General features: G+C 37.6%; 1 protein-coding gene across 1 annotated transcript in view; it reads right to left on the reverse strand.

Moving 5' to 3' along the window:
- The window catches only part of HOMER1 (homer scaffold protein 1), a gene marked incomplete at its 5' end in the record, with an annotated part of 65,435 nt that extends 48,815 nt beyond the window's left edge, over positions 1-16,620 (reverse strand). Inside the window, 4 exons of the mRNA XM_082497999.1 lie at positions 3,277-3,369; positions 8,073-8,204; positions 15,539-15,695; positions 16,589-16,620. Coding sequence (XP_082354125.1) covers positions 3,277-3,369; positions 8,073-8,204; positions 15,539-15,695; positions 16,589-16,620 — 414 coding nt within the window. The remainder of the gene's footprint in view (positions 1-3,276; positions 3,370-8,072; positions 8,205-15,538; positions 15,696-16,588) is intronic.
- Between the last annotated feature and the right edge of the window lie 1,954 nt (positions 16,621-18,574).

Here is an 18,574-nt window from a genome sequence, read left to right on the forward strand (position 1 = left end):
ATTTCAGGAAAGCACTGTGCACTCAGTGGGACTTACACATAACAAAGAAGCATTTCTCTTGTAATTTTCTGGTCCAGGCCACTGTCTTTCTCTGGATGAGTTTAAGTTCTTTTTAAAGTCAAGGTGAATGGTGATTTTATATATTATCTGATATTCTGGGAAACTAAAGCAAAGCCTGCTGGTAAATAGCAGGAGAACAGGACGTATTAAAGAAACAGTAAGAATACAGAGTTTAAAATTAGCAGCAGCATAGCTTAGGGGAAAAGGAACTCCTGCTATTAAGCAACTGCAAATTGGGCTATGTATTATTTTCTTTCCAGTATGTGTTTCCCACAAACACAAAAAGCTGAAGAATACATGCCATCAGGTAAAACGGTGTATCCAAGAAATACTCAACAGGGAACTACTACTTCCTGGCCACTGAGGCACTTTTCTGGTGGAAATATCTAGCCAAACAGTACCAGCACTTTGCTAAAGTTTGTAACACCTTAGAGAAACATCCTAACCTCAGTGGACTTCAGGTAAGATTGTTCTTAAGTTTTAACATGGCTAACTGCTAAGGACTTGAACTACAAATTCATATTCTATTTATGTGATATTTCTGTTGTTATCTCTTGCTTTCTATTCGTCCTTAGTTTCACAAGTTTTTGCAGGACATTCAGAACTGAAACTCACACATACCAGTAGTATCTGCAAGGGTACATCAAACAATAGTGAACAGCAAATACCTTGTCCAGGGTTTTGTTACACTAGTTGTAGAGATATTTCAATCAAGATTCAATCTATAGGGACACAGTGAATGCAGAAAAAAGCACACGTACTTTTTATCTTTTAGAACTGTGTAGCAGGGAGGGTGGGCAATGCACCATATCTAGTACATTAATTAACTGGTAAATAATAAGGGCATTTTTAGAAGGAAGAGAAATGTAACATTTTATTTAAGTTTGACATGTGTTATTTTCCGGTTTTTACATGCAATATTTTCCTACCTATTATTACTTTAATGCAGAAGGATATCTGCAAGTCCAAGACAGCAGAGGGATTGACACTTGTAGCTAACTGGGTTACCACTATAGAGCTCACTAATCACATGCTACCTCCCAATGCCTTTCTTGTCAAAGCTTCCTAAAGAAAACAGGTTCCTGAGAACTCTTGACTGGCCACTGAAAATACCTCCTTCCTCTTTTACTCTCCCTCTCTGCAAAGCATCGCTATGCAAAAGGGGAAGAAGAGCTGCAAAACGACTGAGAAAAGCAACACTTGAATTATTTGCCTTGCAGTCACTTTTTGGCAGATGATCAAAACGACAGCAAGCGCGGCTTCAGATGTCTCTAGGGTCCCACCTTCCCTCCCCACTACCAAGCACCCATCTTCCCTGTAGTCACAGATCTCTCTGAATGCGCCCCAGCGCCATGGAAGTGCTGCAGTTTGCCATGGAGCCATCGCTTCTCATCTGCTCCAAGCTCCGAAGCTCCTGATTCAACTCCCTTCTCTCTGGGGAACTAATGAGAAGCATTAAGTATGTGAAGACTATTATGCTGATGTGTCAGCACTTGCACTAACTCCATCTTTCAGAATAATACGCTAACTTATCAACACAGCGAAAAGGCAAGAGATGGAAAGTAAGGCCCGAATATGAAATTATTCCTAAGCACGCAGTAATTAAATTGCAGCTCTCAACGTGTATTATAGAATCACTCAAGGTAACATGTCTGTAACTGCCTACAGTATAAAACACTAGGTTCCAAGTATAAAAGGAAATCTGTTCAGGAAAATGAATGATATTAATAGCTCGTATAGCTTAAGAGAAAGCTTTAACCCTGGGCAGCTGCTAGACAAAAACATCTTGTCTCTGAGTGAGTAGTTCAAATTTATGTTCAAACCAAACAATAAGTCACTCCATTTGACAGCATCAGATTTAACTTCTGCATCCAGACTGTTAATCGGCATGTCAAAACAGAAGCAGAATAATTCTTTTCCCTATGATACCAAGTAACTAGACGCCTGGCTGAAGCCCTTCACTGTTTCTAAAGCCAAGTGTATATAAAGTTATAATACTTAAATATACCTCCATTATCTCTGTATTTATGGAATTTATCAGAAATTTAGAGACAGTCAAGAAAAGTAATCAAAAAAAGACTGCCTTGTTTTTCTCTTGTTACAGTAGAGCAAGCAGTTTCCTGTTAATAGCAAAAGCCAACCTAGCACTTGGGCAAAATGCCTACTGGGCAAACAACATGAGGTTTGTTCATTGTGTATATTCTTGCGGTTTCCACCGACTTCTCTTGGAAGGGCACCAGATGTAGCTTTCTGGTGGCAATGAAACTATTTGTGCAGCGTGCTGCAAACTGCCTGCCACCCCTCTTCCGTCAAAGATCAGGAGCACATTACAGTGCAAAGCACCCAAGAGATGCACTGGTTCTATGAACGAACATTGCCCAGAAAAAAAGACTCAGCTGCATTAACCCTACTCAACTCGGTAGTTTTACAGCTGCTTCATCCTCCCAGAGAAGGAACTACCTTTGTCTTCACTATTGCTGAGAATAAAGCAAATATAGCTACATACATGGCCAGAAACAGTGGGGCGGGAGTGAAGGGGCATAAAAACTTCATGCAATTTCTTTTTTCAAAGCAAATTCAAAGTATTAATTTTCAAGTAAATTAATTTTAGGCATGTAAATGTGACTATATTAATTTATCCTCTTTTTAGGCCTATATTAACCCAGTTCATGTTTTGAGATACCTTTTACAAAGTCTTCTTTTACATCATGGCTAACGTAATAAAACTCCAGAACCAGCACGTGAATCTGTCATCTTCCTTCAACACATTTCACAAGTGAATACTACATAGTAGAAAATAAGTAAAAATAGTTCACTGCTTTAACTTTGATTTTTGCTGTAAAGATTCTTCTATAAAAGTCCTTTACAGTGCATTGCCTGAAGTTTCATACATACAATAAGAAAAAACAAAAAAGGTATTTACTCTAGATTTACTTGCATAACTCTCACCACGTTTACTCATTTTCTGAGGAAAGCTCAAAGAAAGGAATGGGAAGAAACTAAAGGCCAATTTTATTTTAAAGTAAATCCCTTTGACACTTCTGTAGTGTATGTTAAATGTATTCTTAGACTTCCTGACTCTTCTGACTGCTGTGCAGATTCAGGGTAACTGGCAAGTACCCCGTTCATTTTAAATACAACATGTGTGTGTAACATACAATACAGTAAGTAGAACAGATATGAAATACGAGGCTTGAATCAGGCAATAAGACTCACTTGAGAGGGTGTACTTGTTAGCTCCATCTTTTCTTGGGATTTTTCCTTTGCTAGTCGTGCAGCTTCTTTGAATTCCTGAAATTTTTCAGCAAACTGAAGGTACATATGTTTAAAAAAAAAAGGAAAGAGAAAGAGTAGGCGTGAAATAGTACATTACATGCAGAACAGAATGCTGTACTTAACATTTTACAAAGTCAAATTCTGTCAGCAGAATTTTTTAATTCTTCTCCTTATTAGATACTCATTTAAGTGAGTTACACAGTGATATACCTTTCAGTACCTTTCAGACATAATGTACACTGTTTACATGTCAGGAAAATTACGATGCAACCGAGTTCGATCTGTTGCTGATAGTGTAAAAAAACATCCACTTCAGAGATGGCTAATAATAGTGACAAGTTGCCTTACACAGCTTCTTTCAGATTCACGTTTTACTCTCCTCCTGACACCAAATCCTCTGGTTCTGAAGCCTATTGTGGCCACTGTTAGCCTAGAACCTTTAATGGGCTTCATTCTCTCATGACTGAAACAACACTGATTTCTTCCCAAATTTTAACAGCATTTATAATTTCAATAGCTAATTAGGAAAGCAGCAGTGGGAATATTGAGTCAAGTTCACTTCACTTCTTGATTGTTCATTGACATCAATCAAGTTAAAGAACAAATTCGCTGAACTAAATGCTTGCATATACTGAACATTAAATTCCCAAACTCCACGTTGAACTGCAATATAAGGCTTGATTTCTATGCTACGTGTACCTCTTCCAGAAAATAACTAAGGCAGGAATATAGAAATAGATGCACCCTTAAGCTTGAGAGATTAAATCGATTTCTTAAGGATAAGGCCTAGTTTCTCTGGCTAGAGAAAAATTTAGCGTTATAGATCTCAACTTGATACTACACTAATTGCTATAATAGCCATGCATTTGGTTGGGCTTTTTTCCTATTGCTTTTATACAGAACATACAGAATACAAAGAAATTGTTTTGCATTGCATGTATTTAGAAGGGACGAAGGCTACTCTTTGTGTTACACAATCTCCTCAATTACTTTCCATCAGAACTTCACTTGCTATGCAAGACCTAAAAAAACATATTGGCAGGCTATTAGTATTAGAGGAAATATCATTTCTCTCCACTTGTATGCTATATTTCACCTATCATGTTATTTAAAAGCATATGCTTCCACAATATAGAAGGAGACAAAAGATACCACCCTGGAAGTCTAATTGATACAGTATCAAAGAACACGTCAGAAAAGATGATAAAATTGGCAACATATCATCAGAACTAGATGATACTTATTTAAGACTTGTACATAGATCTCAAAATCTGATGGGTAACCTATTATCTAAACCAGCTTTAAGATCAGAGAATTAGTAAATGGAAAACATAACGCTGAGGTTTAGAATAAATGGCTGAAGACACACAGGACAATAAATATCATCTTCTGTGTCAGAGTGGTAGCAACTGTAAAAAAAATATAGACAGATATACAGATAAAATTCTAAGAAAGGCCCAACAAGGGTAACATAGTGTACAAGAAGACAAATTTACTAGAATGCCTTGAGATAGTTAGGTGATGGATAAAAGCAATCTCTTGATAAATTTCCTGAATAATAAAGATGAGATCTTATGGTATGAAACGAAAGGTTCTCTGGAAGATCAGTATTTTAAGGAAAAGATGAAAAATGGTGCAGTGAGAGTACAAGAGGGTCTTACAACTGTCTGTTGTGGCACTTTTGCCAGTTAGTGTACTCTTAAGTTATATAGAAAAAATTAGGTCTACTAATTCAAAGGTGTAAGACGGACAGCAAACCTGCAAAGGAGTATTTTTTCTCATAGATCAGGATACTATCAAATACACAGACTTATATTCTGATTGAGAAAGTCGTCTCAGTTTTCTCTGAAAATCATAAGACAGTCTGTTCCTTCTACTGCAGTAGCAAGAAGGACTCTCCTAGCAAATCCTGATCTCGTGAAAGGAATATTGTTCAACACAGGAAGCATCTTTCAGGTATCGTTGTCTTCTGATGGAACAATCTGGAGGTGAATTTGTGGTCTGACATATTGAGAAATGGTCTAATGAAGATAAATAAATGTTGAATTAATTTTCTTCTCTACTGTTTGTATGTGAAGTTGATTAGAGTGCCCTTATTTTTCTATCCCCTATTCTCACTCCGCTAAGTCTCAGTCATAATAACTGTACAGGAAGAGGTTACTGCTGTTGCACCCTACCCTGGTAATTAGTTCAGGAGGTTAAAGGCACATGAACCAAAAATGTGTAGTCCAAAAGTCAAACATTTACTATAAGCTAAGCAGCCAGTGATTTGAGAATAAACAGTTTCTTGTCTCTGCTCTGATTATTTGCTTCATTAACCTGTTGAAATCAGTCACAGACTAGGCTCAGTTTTTGGGGTTGCAGGCTGTCTTTTGCTCCCTGGAACGTTAAATATTTCATTGGACCCAGAGACACTTCTGCAAAACAAGTTATACACAACAGGGCTGTTCACTTAAGGACTTTGACAAATCAAATACAGAAAAGAAGTTCCGGAATCCATTTTTAAGGCAACTTCCAGAAGCAACCTGTTTCTGAACGAATCCATTAATATAGTTTATTTGTTAGCCCTATTCTAATATCTAGTAGTACCTGTCCTACAATGCTAGGTGTACCTAAGAGTGCTCTGGTAAACCTCCTACAATGCCAGTGCACAGAAGTGAGAGTTAGCAATCTGAGCGAGACAAGACAAGGAAGGGAATATAGATGTGGTTTCTCTAAAGCTACACAGCAGATCCAGGGTTTCTAATTCAGCTTTTCTGATTCCAAGACCAACATATCTATGAACTCCAGTGACTGAATAGACTGTAATCTAAGGAAAAGTTTCCTTTCCCCCATCAAATATGTTTGTTAATTTTAAAATAACACAAAAAAGTTTTACCTTTATAAATTTTAGTAGCAACAATCAGCAATTTCAACTCACATGAACGTCAGTTTGATAATTAAGACATAATACAACAGGAACAGTTTGCTGAAAAGGTCCTGGAGATTCATTACCATAAGCTTCAGAAAAGGTCTATGACTTGGCATTTTTCCTCAGCAGATTTGTGTATTCTTTGTAAAACACAGCAATCTGAGTAACTGCTAATCAAACATGTACTTAAGACAAAATATCTACTGTTGCTTTTAAGATTATGTTTTCAACAGCAATATAAAGTTTTAAGCCAAGGGCATACTTCAAACTCTAGACATCTGTTAGAGGGCAGTGAAAGAATGGGATTGAGACAACAGTAGTTAAGAAGGCAACAAGTACCATACGGGGAGAGCAAGAAAAGAGCCAAGGATAGGACAGATAAGAAACCCAAAATATTTTCACTGGCAAGAATAACCTAGTGTTTAAAGTCAGGCAAACACAGAGTGTGCATGACTACAGCGCGACACTATGCCTTCAAAGAAGCATTCTGTGATTAAAGAAAATAAGCTAGTCTATGAGAGAGGTAAAATAAATTAGCATGTATACTAAATACATTGAAATACTAAGAAAAGTTACTACCATGTTGGTAAGCAAGTGTGTCTAGGACATACACACCAATTCAAGTAAGTGACAAAGTTTCCAAGTTCCCTGAAGCAATGATAGGTGCACAAACACACATGCAGTATTAGTATCATTCAGAATTTCCTGTGTTTGTGTCGCTTTGTAGAAATGAAAGCTATCTGATTAAGACAGGAAGAAATTTTACAAGTGTAACGCTTGCCCAAATAAAGCAGATGTACTGGTTCTCATTTTAATGGTTTTCTAACAGGCCCATACTTATCCTTGGATAGTGACAATTGGTTTCTCCAAAGGGCTGGTATCATTATTTCTTTTTAAATAACAAGCCAATCATAATTCCTTACATAAACATGTATCATGCATTCTTTTTATTGCACTTGGCTTTCCAGATCTTTTGTACACTTCAAAGATGAAAATTCTCTGCTTAATGTAGAGACATGTTTTTAAACTGAACTGAAATTCCTCATCTGGAGAAAAATGACACTGGCTGGTACAGCTTCCTGGACTCATCTACTAGAGTAATATCAATAGTAATAGGTATTGTAGAAAGGGTGCTCAGAGGAACTATACCACCATTTTGAGAGACAAGGATTACTGCTTTCCTCGGAATAAGATGTACTTCCTTCCTGCACAAGTAGAACAGAAAAAAACCCTCACTTATGGCACAGAGTTTCTTTAGTAAACATTTCAATTTCTGTATTCCAACAAGACCATGTAGTTTTCCTTTACACTGAATATATCTCCTACTAGCTTTCCTTTAAGCTGCAGATGTTGAAATACCTGTAATTTGATACATCACATAGTAGAAAAGTGAACATAAATGTGGCTTAGAAGACAAAAAACTCAGCTGAAGATCACCAACAATTTTTCTTCTAGAGGATCTAAATACAGAAGAAACACTTCCTTGTCTACTCCTTTAAATTCTATCATGAAAAACTGTAATGGAAGAAAAACTTTAAAAAAAGAGAAACTTAAAAAATTAATAATTAGAAAGTGTTAACAGCGTACACTGTGATAGCTTAAATCTCCCTCCTTTCCTCCATCAGTTAAAAGTAAATTTGCAGGTATCGCACTTTGTCTTGTCTTCTTACATTATAAGGATTGATACAGAACATTTTTTTCTAATTATTTTTAAATAACAACAGTAGTGAGCACTGAGTCGAGATACAGCAAGCAGGAATCAAATACTGTTAAGCCATTTGACTAGCTGAATCATACTTACTTTTGACTAGCTGGTCATACTTACTTTTGAAAGGTGATGTTCAGATGAAAATCCCAAGCCATAGACTGTATTTGCCCTGCTGTCTGCCCACTGGCCAAACTTCTGCGATGTTTTAGTAAATGTCATGTTGGGGGTGATAGTGCTATTTATTATTGCCTGAAAAAAGTAACAGTTGTAAAAAAGAGGTTTGGTGGTTTTGATTTTTTTTAGACTACTCATAATTGAAAATGCCAATATTGTAGTCAAGTATCTGTGTACACTGAATAAGACACAAACTGGGAACTAGGCAACAGTTTTCTTCTAATTCAATGAAAGCTAAAATTATGAAAACATATTTTCACATACATGCTGTAAAAGGAGCAAAAGCTGGGGGGGGCACCTGTTTGAAATTACAAGCAGTCATTTAGTACTCAGCAAGTCTAAAAAAAGTCCATTAAAGCATCTGCATAGGCTAATAGATCAGAATAGAAGAACTAGCAAAGTCCTTTTCTGTCTCACAAGTGTATTGCTTTGTCCCCTAAGGCAACGCCTCTCAGGCTCCACTACAAGCTTCACTGTTGCATTCACCCCACTGCCACTATATTATGTGATTATCACTGGAAAACATGTAATAAAGCAAGAAGCACAATTTCTTTTTAAGTTTTTATATTACAAGAATCTGTTTTTCCTTTATACACACACAAGCATGTCTAACAATGACAGTATCATACACCAACTACAGAAGAAGCGCTACACTTAGAATAATTTTTCTTCTCGCGTTCCTGTTATATACAGGATGGAAGAAGCAAATCCTCCAGCATATAACTTCTGCTAATGTAAACAAAAAATGCAACTATTAGATGGTATGCTGGTTCCACTAAAAGCGACTAAAGTTTTACCATGGATTTCAAGAGTATTTCCACCACATTAAAGTTTGTCTAACATATTCTAAATCTGTGATGTGGAACTGTCCAGCTGGCTTCAAGTATGTCAGGATAAAGTCTTATAGTGACACCAGTGGGTTCCATTTAACCAAAAAACTGAAGATTAGTACAGCTTATAATCAGCCAACATGAACAAGAAAAAGTAGCCATAAAACCAACATAAAGGTATTTGAAGTTAAATGCAGGCATGCTTTCTCACCTGTCTGGTGCTACTAACAGTTTCAGCCATATTTGTTAAATAAGTCACAGCCCATTTCATGAATCACTGGTGCTTTGTAACACACACGTGAAAGAGAATGTCCTTAATACTTCCCAGAAAATAGCACACACTGTGAGCAGAACAATTCAGCGAGAGTCCTTACATGCCAGTTACTGTGCTCCAAAGGTTATTGTCAGTATGTTTCCTACTGCAATTGTCTTACGCTATTGAGTTGGGAATCTTTTGAACATCAGTGTGCATGTTTCCTGCTTCGTGAAACCATAACCCCTGCCTTACCACTGGCAGTTCAAAGTCAGTGATTATTAAGAATCCTAGAGCAGCAACAAAATCCACAGGGTCCAAACCACCTTCTCTGTCATAAATAACGAAATCAACCATACAAATGTGTAGAGAACAACAGTATTTTCTCAGGATGGCGACAGTGAGAAACTTCAACATCAGGGAGACAAAGCACTGCTCTCCCAAGCCCGAGATCTAGAAGTCAAAAATCAGTCTATACTCTTTGTGTGAGATGGCTTTCTGGGTGGATATTAAAATGAGTAGTTATGGAGTTTACTTAGCACCCTTTGCTTTTGCTGAGATTTGGGTAGCACTGGAGCACAGCTACCATCAGCATAAAATTTTCTCTGAATTCTGCAGGGCAAGCCTGAAAAATTCACAGCTGAGCGGCCAGCTAAGCCCACAAAGAGCTTCCATGGCCACATGGTGACTCTCAGATGAAGTGGCAGAGAGGAGCATTGCAAGAAAGTTCAGAAGAACACATTGTATCACAACATGTGGAAAGACAAGCAAAGATATTGCAGTACTGATGAATTTAACAAAATTGGCATGTTCTGCAGTGGCTTTGACAGCTCCACTATACTCAGATTAAATTAGACGAGCAAATCTGGATGCAGTGGAGGATCTCAAACAGGCAGTCCTCTCTGATAACCTTTGCCTCAAAATGCAAGTTTTTGCTACCATTGTGAACAACTCCTGGAAAATTCTGGAATGCCTGAAAGCTTAGATTTGAACCAACAAGCCTCATCAGGTCAAGGACAGGATTTGCTGTGTGATCAGACACTGGAGAATCATCTCCAGCATTAATTGTCCACATAAGGTCTCCTCAGATTTTCATATAGGAGAAGCTGGTCAGTGAAGTCACTGATAATTCAAACATCATTATCCTTTCTTTAGGCATAAGGTTTGGAGCCCGAATAAAGCCAGCAGGCTTGCACCAGCACCATGGCCTCCAACTGACCTCACTGAAAAGAGCTGTCCACGCCACATAGGACAAAAGAGGTAAAGTGACACAGGGAGGCCGACTTCTTGGAAAGGAGATGTTCTGGAGCTCTTTTTTTCTTGCATGCTTCTTGTCTTCTGCTGCACTGTTAGTGCTTGGAAGCCCACTGTTGAAATAACCTGGTGGAAGCCCAGAACAGAGCTGTGCAAGTTCACTTAATGCTCAATCTCTCTTACTGTGGAAGCTGTCAACACTCATATGTTTGAAATTAAATATCCTGGGGACCATGTAGAAAAGAGTCTTCCTCCCAACTCAAGCTCTAGCTATGTTGTCCAGCTTGCTTAAGCCCTATTTCCATCCACTGCTTGATTAATTTGATATTACATCACAGATTTGAGAGTGTGCACATTATGTCATGGATGTAAATTCCTCAACGCAGAAGATGGCTCTGAGGACAGGGACTTACGACCTCCAAGCAACAGGCAGGTTTAAAGCCTGCAGAACTGGCATTTACTGCAGTGACAGTAGCACATCTGGTTGCAAATTAACCCAGCGAAAAACCTCGGAGAAACACACCAAATTTTAGCTGAGATTGCTCACTGCTTCAGCTGCCCGCGTGGCTGGCTGCGCGAGAGAACCCAGACCAGGCTGCCTGGACCAGAATGGAGTATCTGTTTTGACAGCAGTCTGCATTTAGGCTGGGTTACTGTGACTGTCAAATTGCTTCCCTGCAAGGGAGAAAGGCAGGAAGAAAAATTTTTAAAAAGTAACTGCACTGAGAAAGAGTTGCTGTGATTCTTCCCTTTATTTTCCAGCAGAGAAAAATGAGGAGGGCTTCAGTCCAGTGGACAGTATTAGTCCAAAACCAGCAAGTTTCTCATTGGGAAGACTACATTCAGATCCCATTGATATAAAAAAAAAAAAAAAAAAAAGAATCCTTTCATTAGATTTGCAAGTTTTACAAGGAAAACAAGACTTTCAATCCTCTCTGAATTAAAATCATTAGTATGCTAGATATCTCACGTGCTAAATTAATTAAGCTTTTAAAAAGTGCAATGCTAGAGCATACTACAGATACAGTCAGTGTCAGCTACTTCTGGAAAATACTAGATATGAATCCTTCATATCTTCAGCCAAAAAAAAAAAAAAAAAAGATTTATTTTTTAAATTAGAATTTATAATTAAGCCTGTCTTGTCTACTCAGATAGGTACTGCTTTAACTGCTCCCCTCTATGCCATATTTCACTGTAGAGTTACCAGTATAACAAGTGTCAAATATTTCATCAACTTTTAAGAATGTTGTTAGTATAAACGTACAAGAATATCTTAAAAACAGAACAGAGTCAATCTGACAGGCAGACATTTAGCTTTTGAAGAAAACTGATTTTGTTATCTTTAGATTTTGTTGGAATAATAAAATAGCTTTCATGTTTTCCTTTCATATTAGTTTAGCTATGAGAAAATAGGGCATGTGTCTTAGCTGTTCGTTTCACTGACTGCAAACCCAACAGCTGCAAGATACACAGCCACGGTGAAATACAATTTTACATTGTGCTAAATTGATGGCAATAATAATAATTAAAACACATAATATTTATTAACTTCTTCAAAGGAAGATAACTGAAGACTTCTGCTTACAGGCCTTACTTAAAACCTGTATTTAGCATTAAAAAGGTTATCGTTTTAACGTGTGACTAGTTTATTTTACACTAGTCATTAAAATGCAAAGATCATCTATTGCAGTAACACTGATGGGAGACTTGACTCGGAAATAATATACACAAGACTTATGAAACCTGCAGACTGTGAAACCACTCTTTTCCAGAGCCTTCTCTTGTTTTAGATGAGCACAAATTATTAGGTATTTTTTTCCTATCTTGCATCTGTGAAAAAACTACCAGAGAGTTAACTAGCACTGCAGGAGCCACGTTACTTGATCTCCTTTCTTTTCTCAGTGACTGCCAGAGATTGAACAGAAAAGACAGTGGGATTCTGGGAATAATCCTAGTGTCTGTCTGCAGTGTTACTGGAGAAATAATGGAGGCTTCCTTCCATCACCTAGGAGAAAGAAGTACTAAAACACAGTTTTCCAAGGAGCTATGAAATGACTATATAATTAATGAGCACTGAAAGCCTTAGCAACAACTGCTCAATGTTGTCATGTCATATTGCATAAGAAATTTTATTTTTCAGGCTTTCTCTGGATTCCTAGAGTGGTAGGAGAAAAAGGTCACATAAAACATACTTACTCAAGAGGTCATAAAACCAGCCTTGAGTTCTATCAGATTATTTGCATCAGGGTCTCCCTGCCACGGGCAACAGGGATCCAGACACTGCACGTGACTATAAAATATGGCCAGCACACCGAACACCTTATTGTCCTAGAACATTTTCTGGAGTCGAGTTAGAGGGAGATGCATCATTTCTTGTGCAAAGTATTTTAAGAGCAGACTGTAGCTTCAGAAAACAACGTTACACAGAATGCACTAAAAATAAGCAGAGATTGCCTCTGTAAAACTTATCTCAGCTCAATCTGGCTCATACCTATTGATATGGAATAAGGGAAAAAAAAACAACCCCTCTCTCAAACTACACCAAAGACCCCCACAAGCAAATTCGGGTGGGAATCTGCAATGTACAGTAGCATCCCTCAGCGGTGAGTGAAGATCATGTCTTTAACATGTACTTTTGTTTTCAAGAAGAAAGATTTAATGATGTTAAGACAATCAGTACAGATGTTACATTTTATCCAGGAATCCTACTGAAATCCACTGGCCTAAACAGAGGGAAGGGTGTGGGACAGAAATTAGATTTGAATGATAATCCTAAGTATCTCTCTCTCGAACTTTCCTTACTGAAGTCTAAGTGAACATACATGTGAGCTGCCACCACTGACTTACTGCTCAGCACCTGAGCCGCTGTAACTGAGCAGCCACATGCAAGTCATTCTCTCCAACGTACAAACCCACAGGGTGCTGTAAACCCCACCAGCAACAAGGTTTACAATAAAACCTGGTCAGGTCATATATCTATTCCCTCCGAGGAGGGGCATGACAGCTTCAAAACCAGTATGGTTTGACGAGTTTTTCTGGCCACTGGCAGCATGTGTATTTGAGACTTTTTCAATGTAAAATTTGTTTGTTTTTTTTTTTTTTTTTTTAAACAGAAAAAAAAAACACCAACACAAAATCATCTTTATTCAGTTTCGTTTCAAAACTTAAAATGGGAGAGTTAAATTGCGTAGCTTTTTCTCCTTTGCAAATTTAACACTTCTGTCTGACTAATCACCAATACAAGGCATTGCAAACTCAGATGCCAGTAGTGTTACTGACACCCTGCCGTACGCCATATAGCAGAGACACTATCTGTATGCATTCCAAACTTAAGAATACTTCATATATTTATATTTAGCCGTTTGTCCATACTATACTATATATATGTGCATATTAAAAATGATGGGCCTTGAATTAAAATTAAAAACATTCTCTGGGAATTATGCTGTAAACATCCTTAAAATTCTTCCTTGGGTCCCCCCCGCTATTCACCTGTGTATGTTTCAGAGCAATGTTGAGAGGCCTAAAACAATGGGTCTTTCTTAATCATGATTGGGTTCCTAGATCTTAGTCACACATCTAACAATGGGATGAAAACATTATTAGGATTGCAGCAACCACAGAGAGAGTAAATAAAAGTGATAGATTGCATTATCAATATACCTCGCCAATAATACTGCAAATGTAAAGGAAATGCTGCAGCAGACAAAATCCCAAATATATAGATGAACAACTGCCTGACAATTTAACTCAGCAGCCACTTCGCAGAAGCTGCAGCTTTGGACAATGGCAGAAGAACTCCAATGGATACCCAAACAAGGATTTTGTAAACCTTGGAGATCAATTAAGGTGCTACAGATTACAACTGGTAGTCTTGACTTCACATAGCATCTAGTTCCAATGCCAAAATAAAGTCACACAAAAGGTATTTTAATCATTTGACAAAAGGTATTTTAATTATTTGACAGAACTAAAAGAAACATTTGAAAGAAGGCGGGGAAGGGAAGAAACAAACTAAGCCCTAAACTTGGAAAAATTCTGGTAGGATTTGAGACTAGAGTCTCACTCACTTAAAGTAGTATGGCATAGAGATCTCTGACTATAAGATATTTCTGTATACCTCTTTATGATAGAAATTCTCCTTCCTCATTTAAAATAGCAATACTCTGGGTATTTTTAAGAAATGCAGGATAATATTTTTCAGCTTCCAATAAATAGCCGCAAAATCTCCGTGAATACTGCTACTCTCTAACAGAATATTTCAGTTCCAACCATCATGAACTGATGCATCTCCAGAAGTTGCAAATGAAAGTCTCTTGAAAGGATTACAACTTTTTATTTCACTCTGTATATCTTTAATGTCCTTATTGCCCACACTTCTGAAATGCTGTTTGTAAAGTTACAGGGTCTTTATACCCACTTGGTATAAACCTAAGGAACAGTCGAGTATTTTCTCCATGTCAAATTAATTTCTTAGGTTTCTTACAACAGCAGCTCAACTCATTATCCTTCCTAGTTAAACAAAAAAAGAAAAAAAAAAAAAACAAACCCAAAAAAACAACAAACCAAACCAACTGACTTTTGATAAAAGCTTACCATAGAGAGCTTTATTAGGAGGGAATCCTCACATTCTCTACAGCAAAAATTGGAAGATTACATAACAAAGAAGGATTTACTAAGTGCTTATAGGCACTGAACAGATGTCCTTCACAACACTGAAGGCAATGGTATTGATAGATCATTGAATGTGGAGATGAAAACAGGTTATTGTAACCCTCTCTGTACTTTTTAATGCATTTCACAGGGAAAGCCTTTTTAGTCTGCTCATAATACTAAGTAACAAGTCATCACTTAAATTCAGCAATAGATTTATCAAAGTAAACATGAATGCATGGAAAATAGCATTTTCAAATAAACACTTAAAACATTTAATGAAGCAATGTTATGATTTTAACATGTCGGTAATCTGTTACTCAGATAACGACAAAATCATCTAAGAAGATAAATGAAGGACATCAGAAAATAAGCAAAAAAATTGATGAAACGGGCAAGTTTTCTGAAACAAAACTTACCTTTGAGCCATCCAAACTGATTATCCTGTAGACATTTCTTGTGCTGTCGTAGAAGTAGGACACAGTAACAGCATGCTTGCTGGTGGGAACCCAGTTCTTCTTAGTGTTTGGGTCAATCTGGAAGACATGAGCTCGGGTGCTGAAGATGGGTTGTTCCCTGAAGGGGAGAGAATAAAAATCATTAATCTAATTTGTACATAATATTGATGCACACAAGTTATCTGCCAGTTGTGCCCACTGGGATGTGCACATTTCATTTTGCATGATAAATTTTTCCTAAGAACTTCTGTATGTGTTGCTTAGAGCAGATAAGTGCATTAATATGCACATGCAAAAAAATGCAAGCCTTCTAAGACAAAAATCAGCACCCAGCCAAAGAGTCAGATAAAGACAGACATCTCTAAATATAAATTCAGCCCTGTCCCATCACCTTCCCAGTCCTCACCCTCCATCTATCCCTCTAACCTAACTGGCATTAATACATGTGTAAATTCATCTCATTACACTGCAGAATGTGTATGACTTCAAACCCCTACCTTCTCAAAAATCTTTTAACACTCTGATTATTCTAATCAACTTAGAACTTATTTTCCCCATGGTCATTACTAGGACATACAGTACTGCACAGAAATCTAAAAATATTTTAGTATCACTAAGATGGTTGCCAGTTTAAATTCAGTGACAAATAGATTGCTGTATCCTTCAGGGAATGTTACCATCAAATCCCAAAGATATTAAGTACCAAAACTTTAAGTTGGATGTAACCTTTTATGTTTTTGGACTCTCTTGTTTTCTCCTATTTCCAGGATGTGAGGAAACATAGCCTTTGTGCCTGCGCTCCTCTCCCTTTAAGAGGTAAGTTTTTCATACATTTTTCTGCCCAAAATAGAGGCAAAAGAAAAAAAAAAAAAGTAGGATTTTGGGTACTCATAGCCAAAGGGTTTCAATCTAGCCTCATTACAAAGGGGTACATGTGAACTCCCAGAAACATCTCTGCTGCTTGGCAGCAAGACCAGCTGAGACCAGCTGCTTTCAACAGAACTGCATTACTCAGCTGGGAGTGGAGGCTCCTTCAAGCTCATCCTGCCAGAAGATGTGGTGTTCTCCTATGTTGGGTGTCAGAAGAAGTGACAGAAAGGACACAGAACAAACCAGAGACAGCGGAACAGACAGTTTCGGTGAAAGCTAACGGAAAAGGAAGGCAGGCCAGGGGGATCAATGCAGATGGTAGTCCTCTATACAAATGTCACCTACCCTCACCACCAACTCATCTTCTTCTAATCCACCAAGCTATAGGAGCTTGGGTAGCTGTTTTCCCAATCCCAATCCTGTGTACACAAAGGTTATGCAAAGGTGACTTTTGCAGTCCTTTTTTTAAACAGAACCTTTACCCAAATTCTTACTGCTCTTTCGAGTATCTGCAATTACTTCTTCAGTCATACTTAAACTTTAGTTCTTGTCTTCAATATGAGATACATTTTGCATTTACTTCTCAATTAAGCTATCCAAATGTAATGTGATGTGTATTTCCATAATGCAACCAGTCCTTTAACTCTGGAAAGTTAAAGAGCCCATCAAAACAAAAATCTTAGAAGCCTGCTAGTTATTTGGATGACATTGAGAGGAGAAAATAAATACTCTGACCACATTAACTAAAAAGACAAAAGAAGAGCTGAATCCAAATTGTAGATGTGTGGTTAATGAATACACATTTGACCAGCACTGATATCCAATTACGTCACAGTAAATATCTCCCCATGAATGGGACCTTCAACATACTGTAGGTTAGGATTTCAGTATGTAAAAGGCAAGCGAAAACCGTAGGACTAAAGCAAGTGGGAGTGGCAGTAAAAGTTCAGTTGTTCAGCCCGGAGCTGCTGCTCTCCTGCACTGTCAGCACAAAAGTCTTCCATATCCCCAGCTCAATATCCTCCGTTTGTGTGACGAGGTGGCCCGCGTACTCCTGCCGACTGCTCAGCAGCGCTGCTCAAAGACAAACCAGAGCACTTTGCAGTGCACACGTGTGGGTCTGGCACAGACACTACAGTTAGGTATGGAACAGCATAAATGAAGCTTACGTATGCTTTTTTAGTCGCTTCTGATAAACTAGAGTTACAGTCTTTTCTTTCCAAGTTTTAACTGAAACTACGGCTTTGCTGAATGACAAGCTGTCTACACTCTGTGTAGCATAGCTTCCTTCATTAAACTAGCTGGATAAATCATGATTTTGCCGCCTTATGTCCACAGGACTAAATGTGTTATACAATCAGTCACTGGTATACCACTGAAGTCATTCGAAGCTGCTGTACAATCAGGTCATCTGTACTTTTCTGTAGAAACATGTGATAGAGCTACTTAAATTTTAGATTTGCTATTACATACAGAAACGAACAAAAGGTAATATATAAAACACATACAGGATTTGTAACTTCAGGTAGTCAATCTTTACTCAAACTTTTTGTTCTTCCATTATCCACACAGGACATGATACCCTCCCAATCTCAAAGTTCCAATTAATTCAGCTGAAGCAGCAGTAGTTACAGGAGTACTGGTAGTAGTTAAATAGGATAATAGTTTCCCTTTTCCCTTGCTAAGCGCTCAGATAATTAATATATACTAAAAATGTACTTTCCTGTAGGATATATATTTATATACATAAAGAATTAAAAATTTACTTTTGCCTATACAGAGTTGAGATTGAAAGAAGAGAACAGCTTTAGATATGAAAAAACAATCCCATAAAAAACTCCTATTAGTTCCTTACTCTTCCCTCTCTTCTCTTTCTGTTTCAGCTTTCTCTTGCTGTTCTTTTATTATCAGAAAGTATTTAGTACTAGTTAAAAACAGTAATAGGAACTAAGACAAGGCCTCATCACTAATTACAAAGAGGAGTCATTAATTTTTCCAGAAATATCCTGATGCTGAACAAAAAGAAAAGAAACTAACAGAATGCCATAGTAACACAGTTTGACTATTAGAAATGTCCACTTAGGCATGGCAGAAACATTAAGGCTAATATGCTGCTGTTCTTCATTT

The sequence above is a fragment of the Vanellus vanellus genome (genome assembly GCF_965231255.1).
Source record: "Vanellus vanellus genome assembly, chromosome: Z".
NCBI classification, from domain to species: Eukaryota; Metazoa; Chordata; class Aves; order Charadriiformes; family Charadriidae; genus Vanellus; species Vanellus vanellus.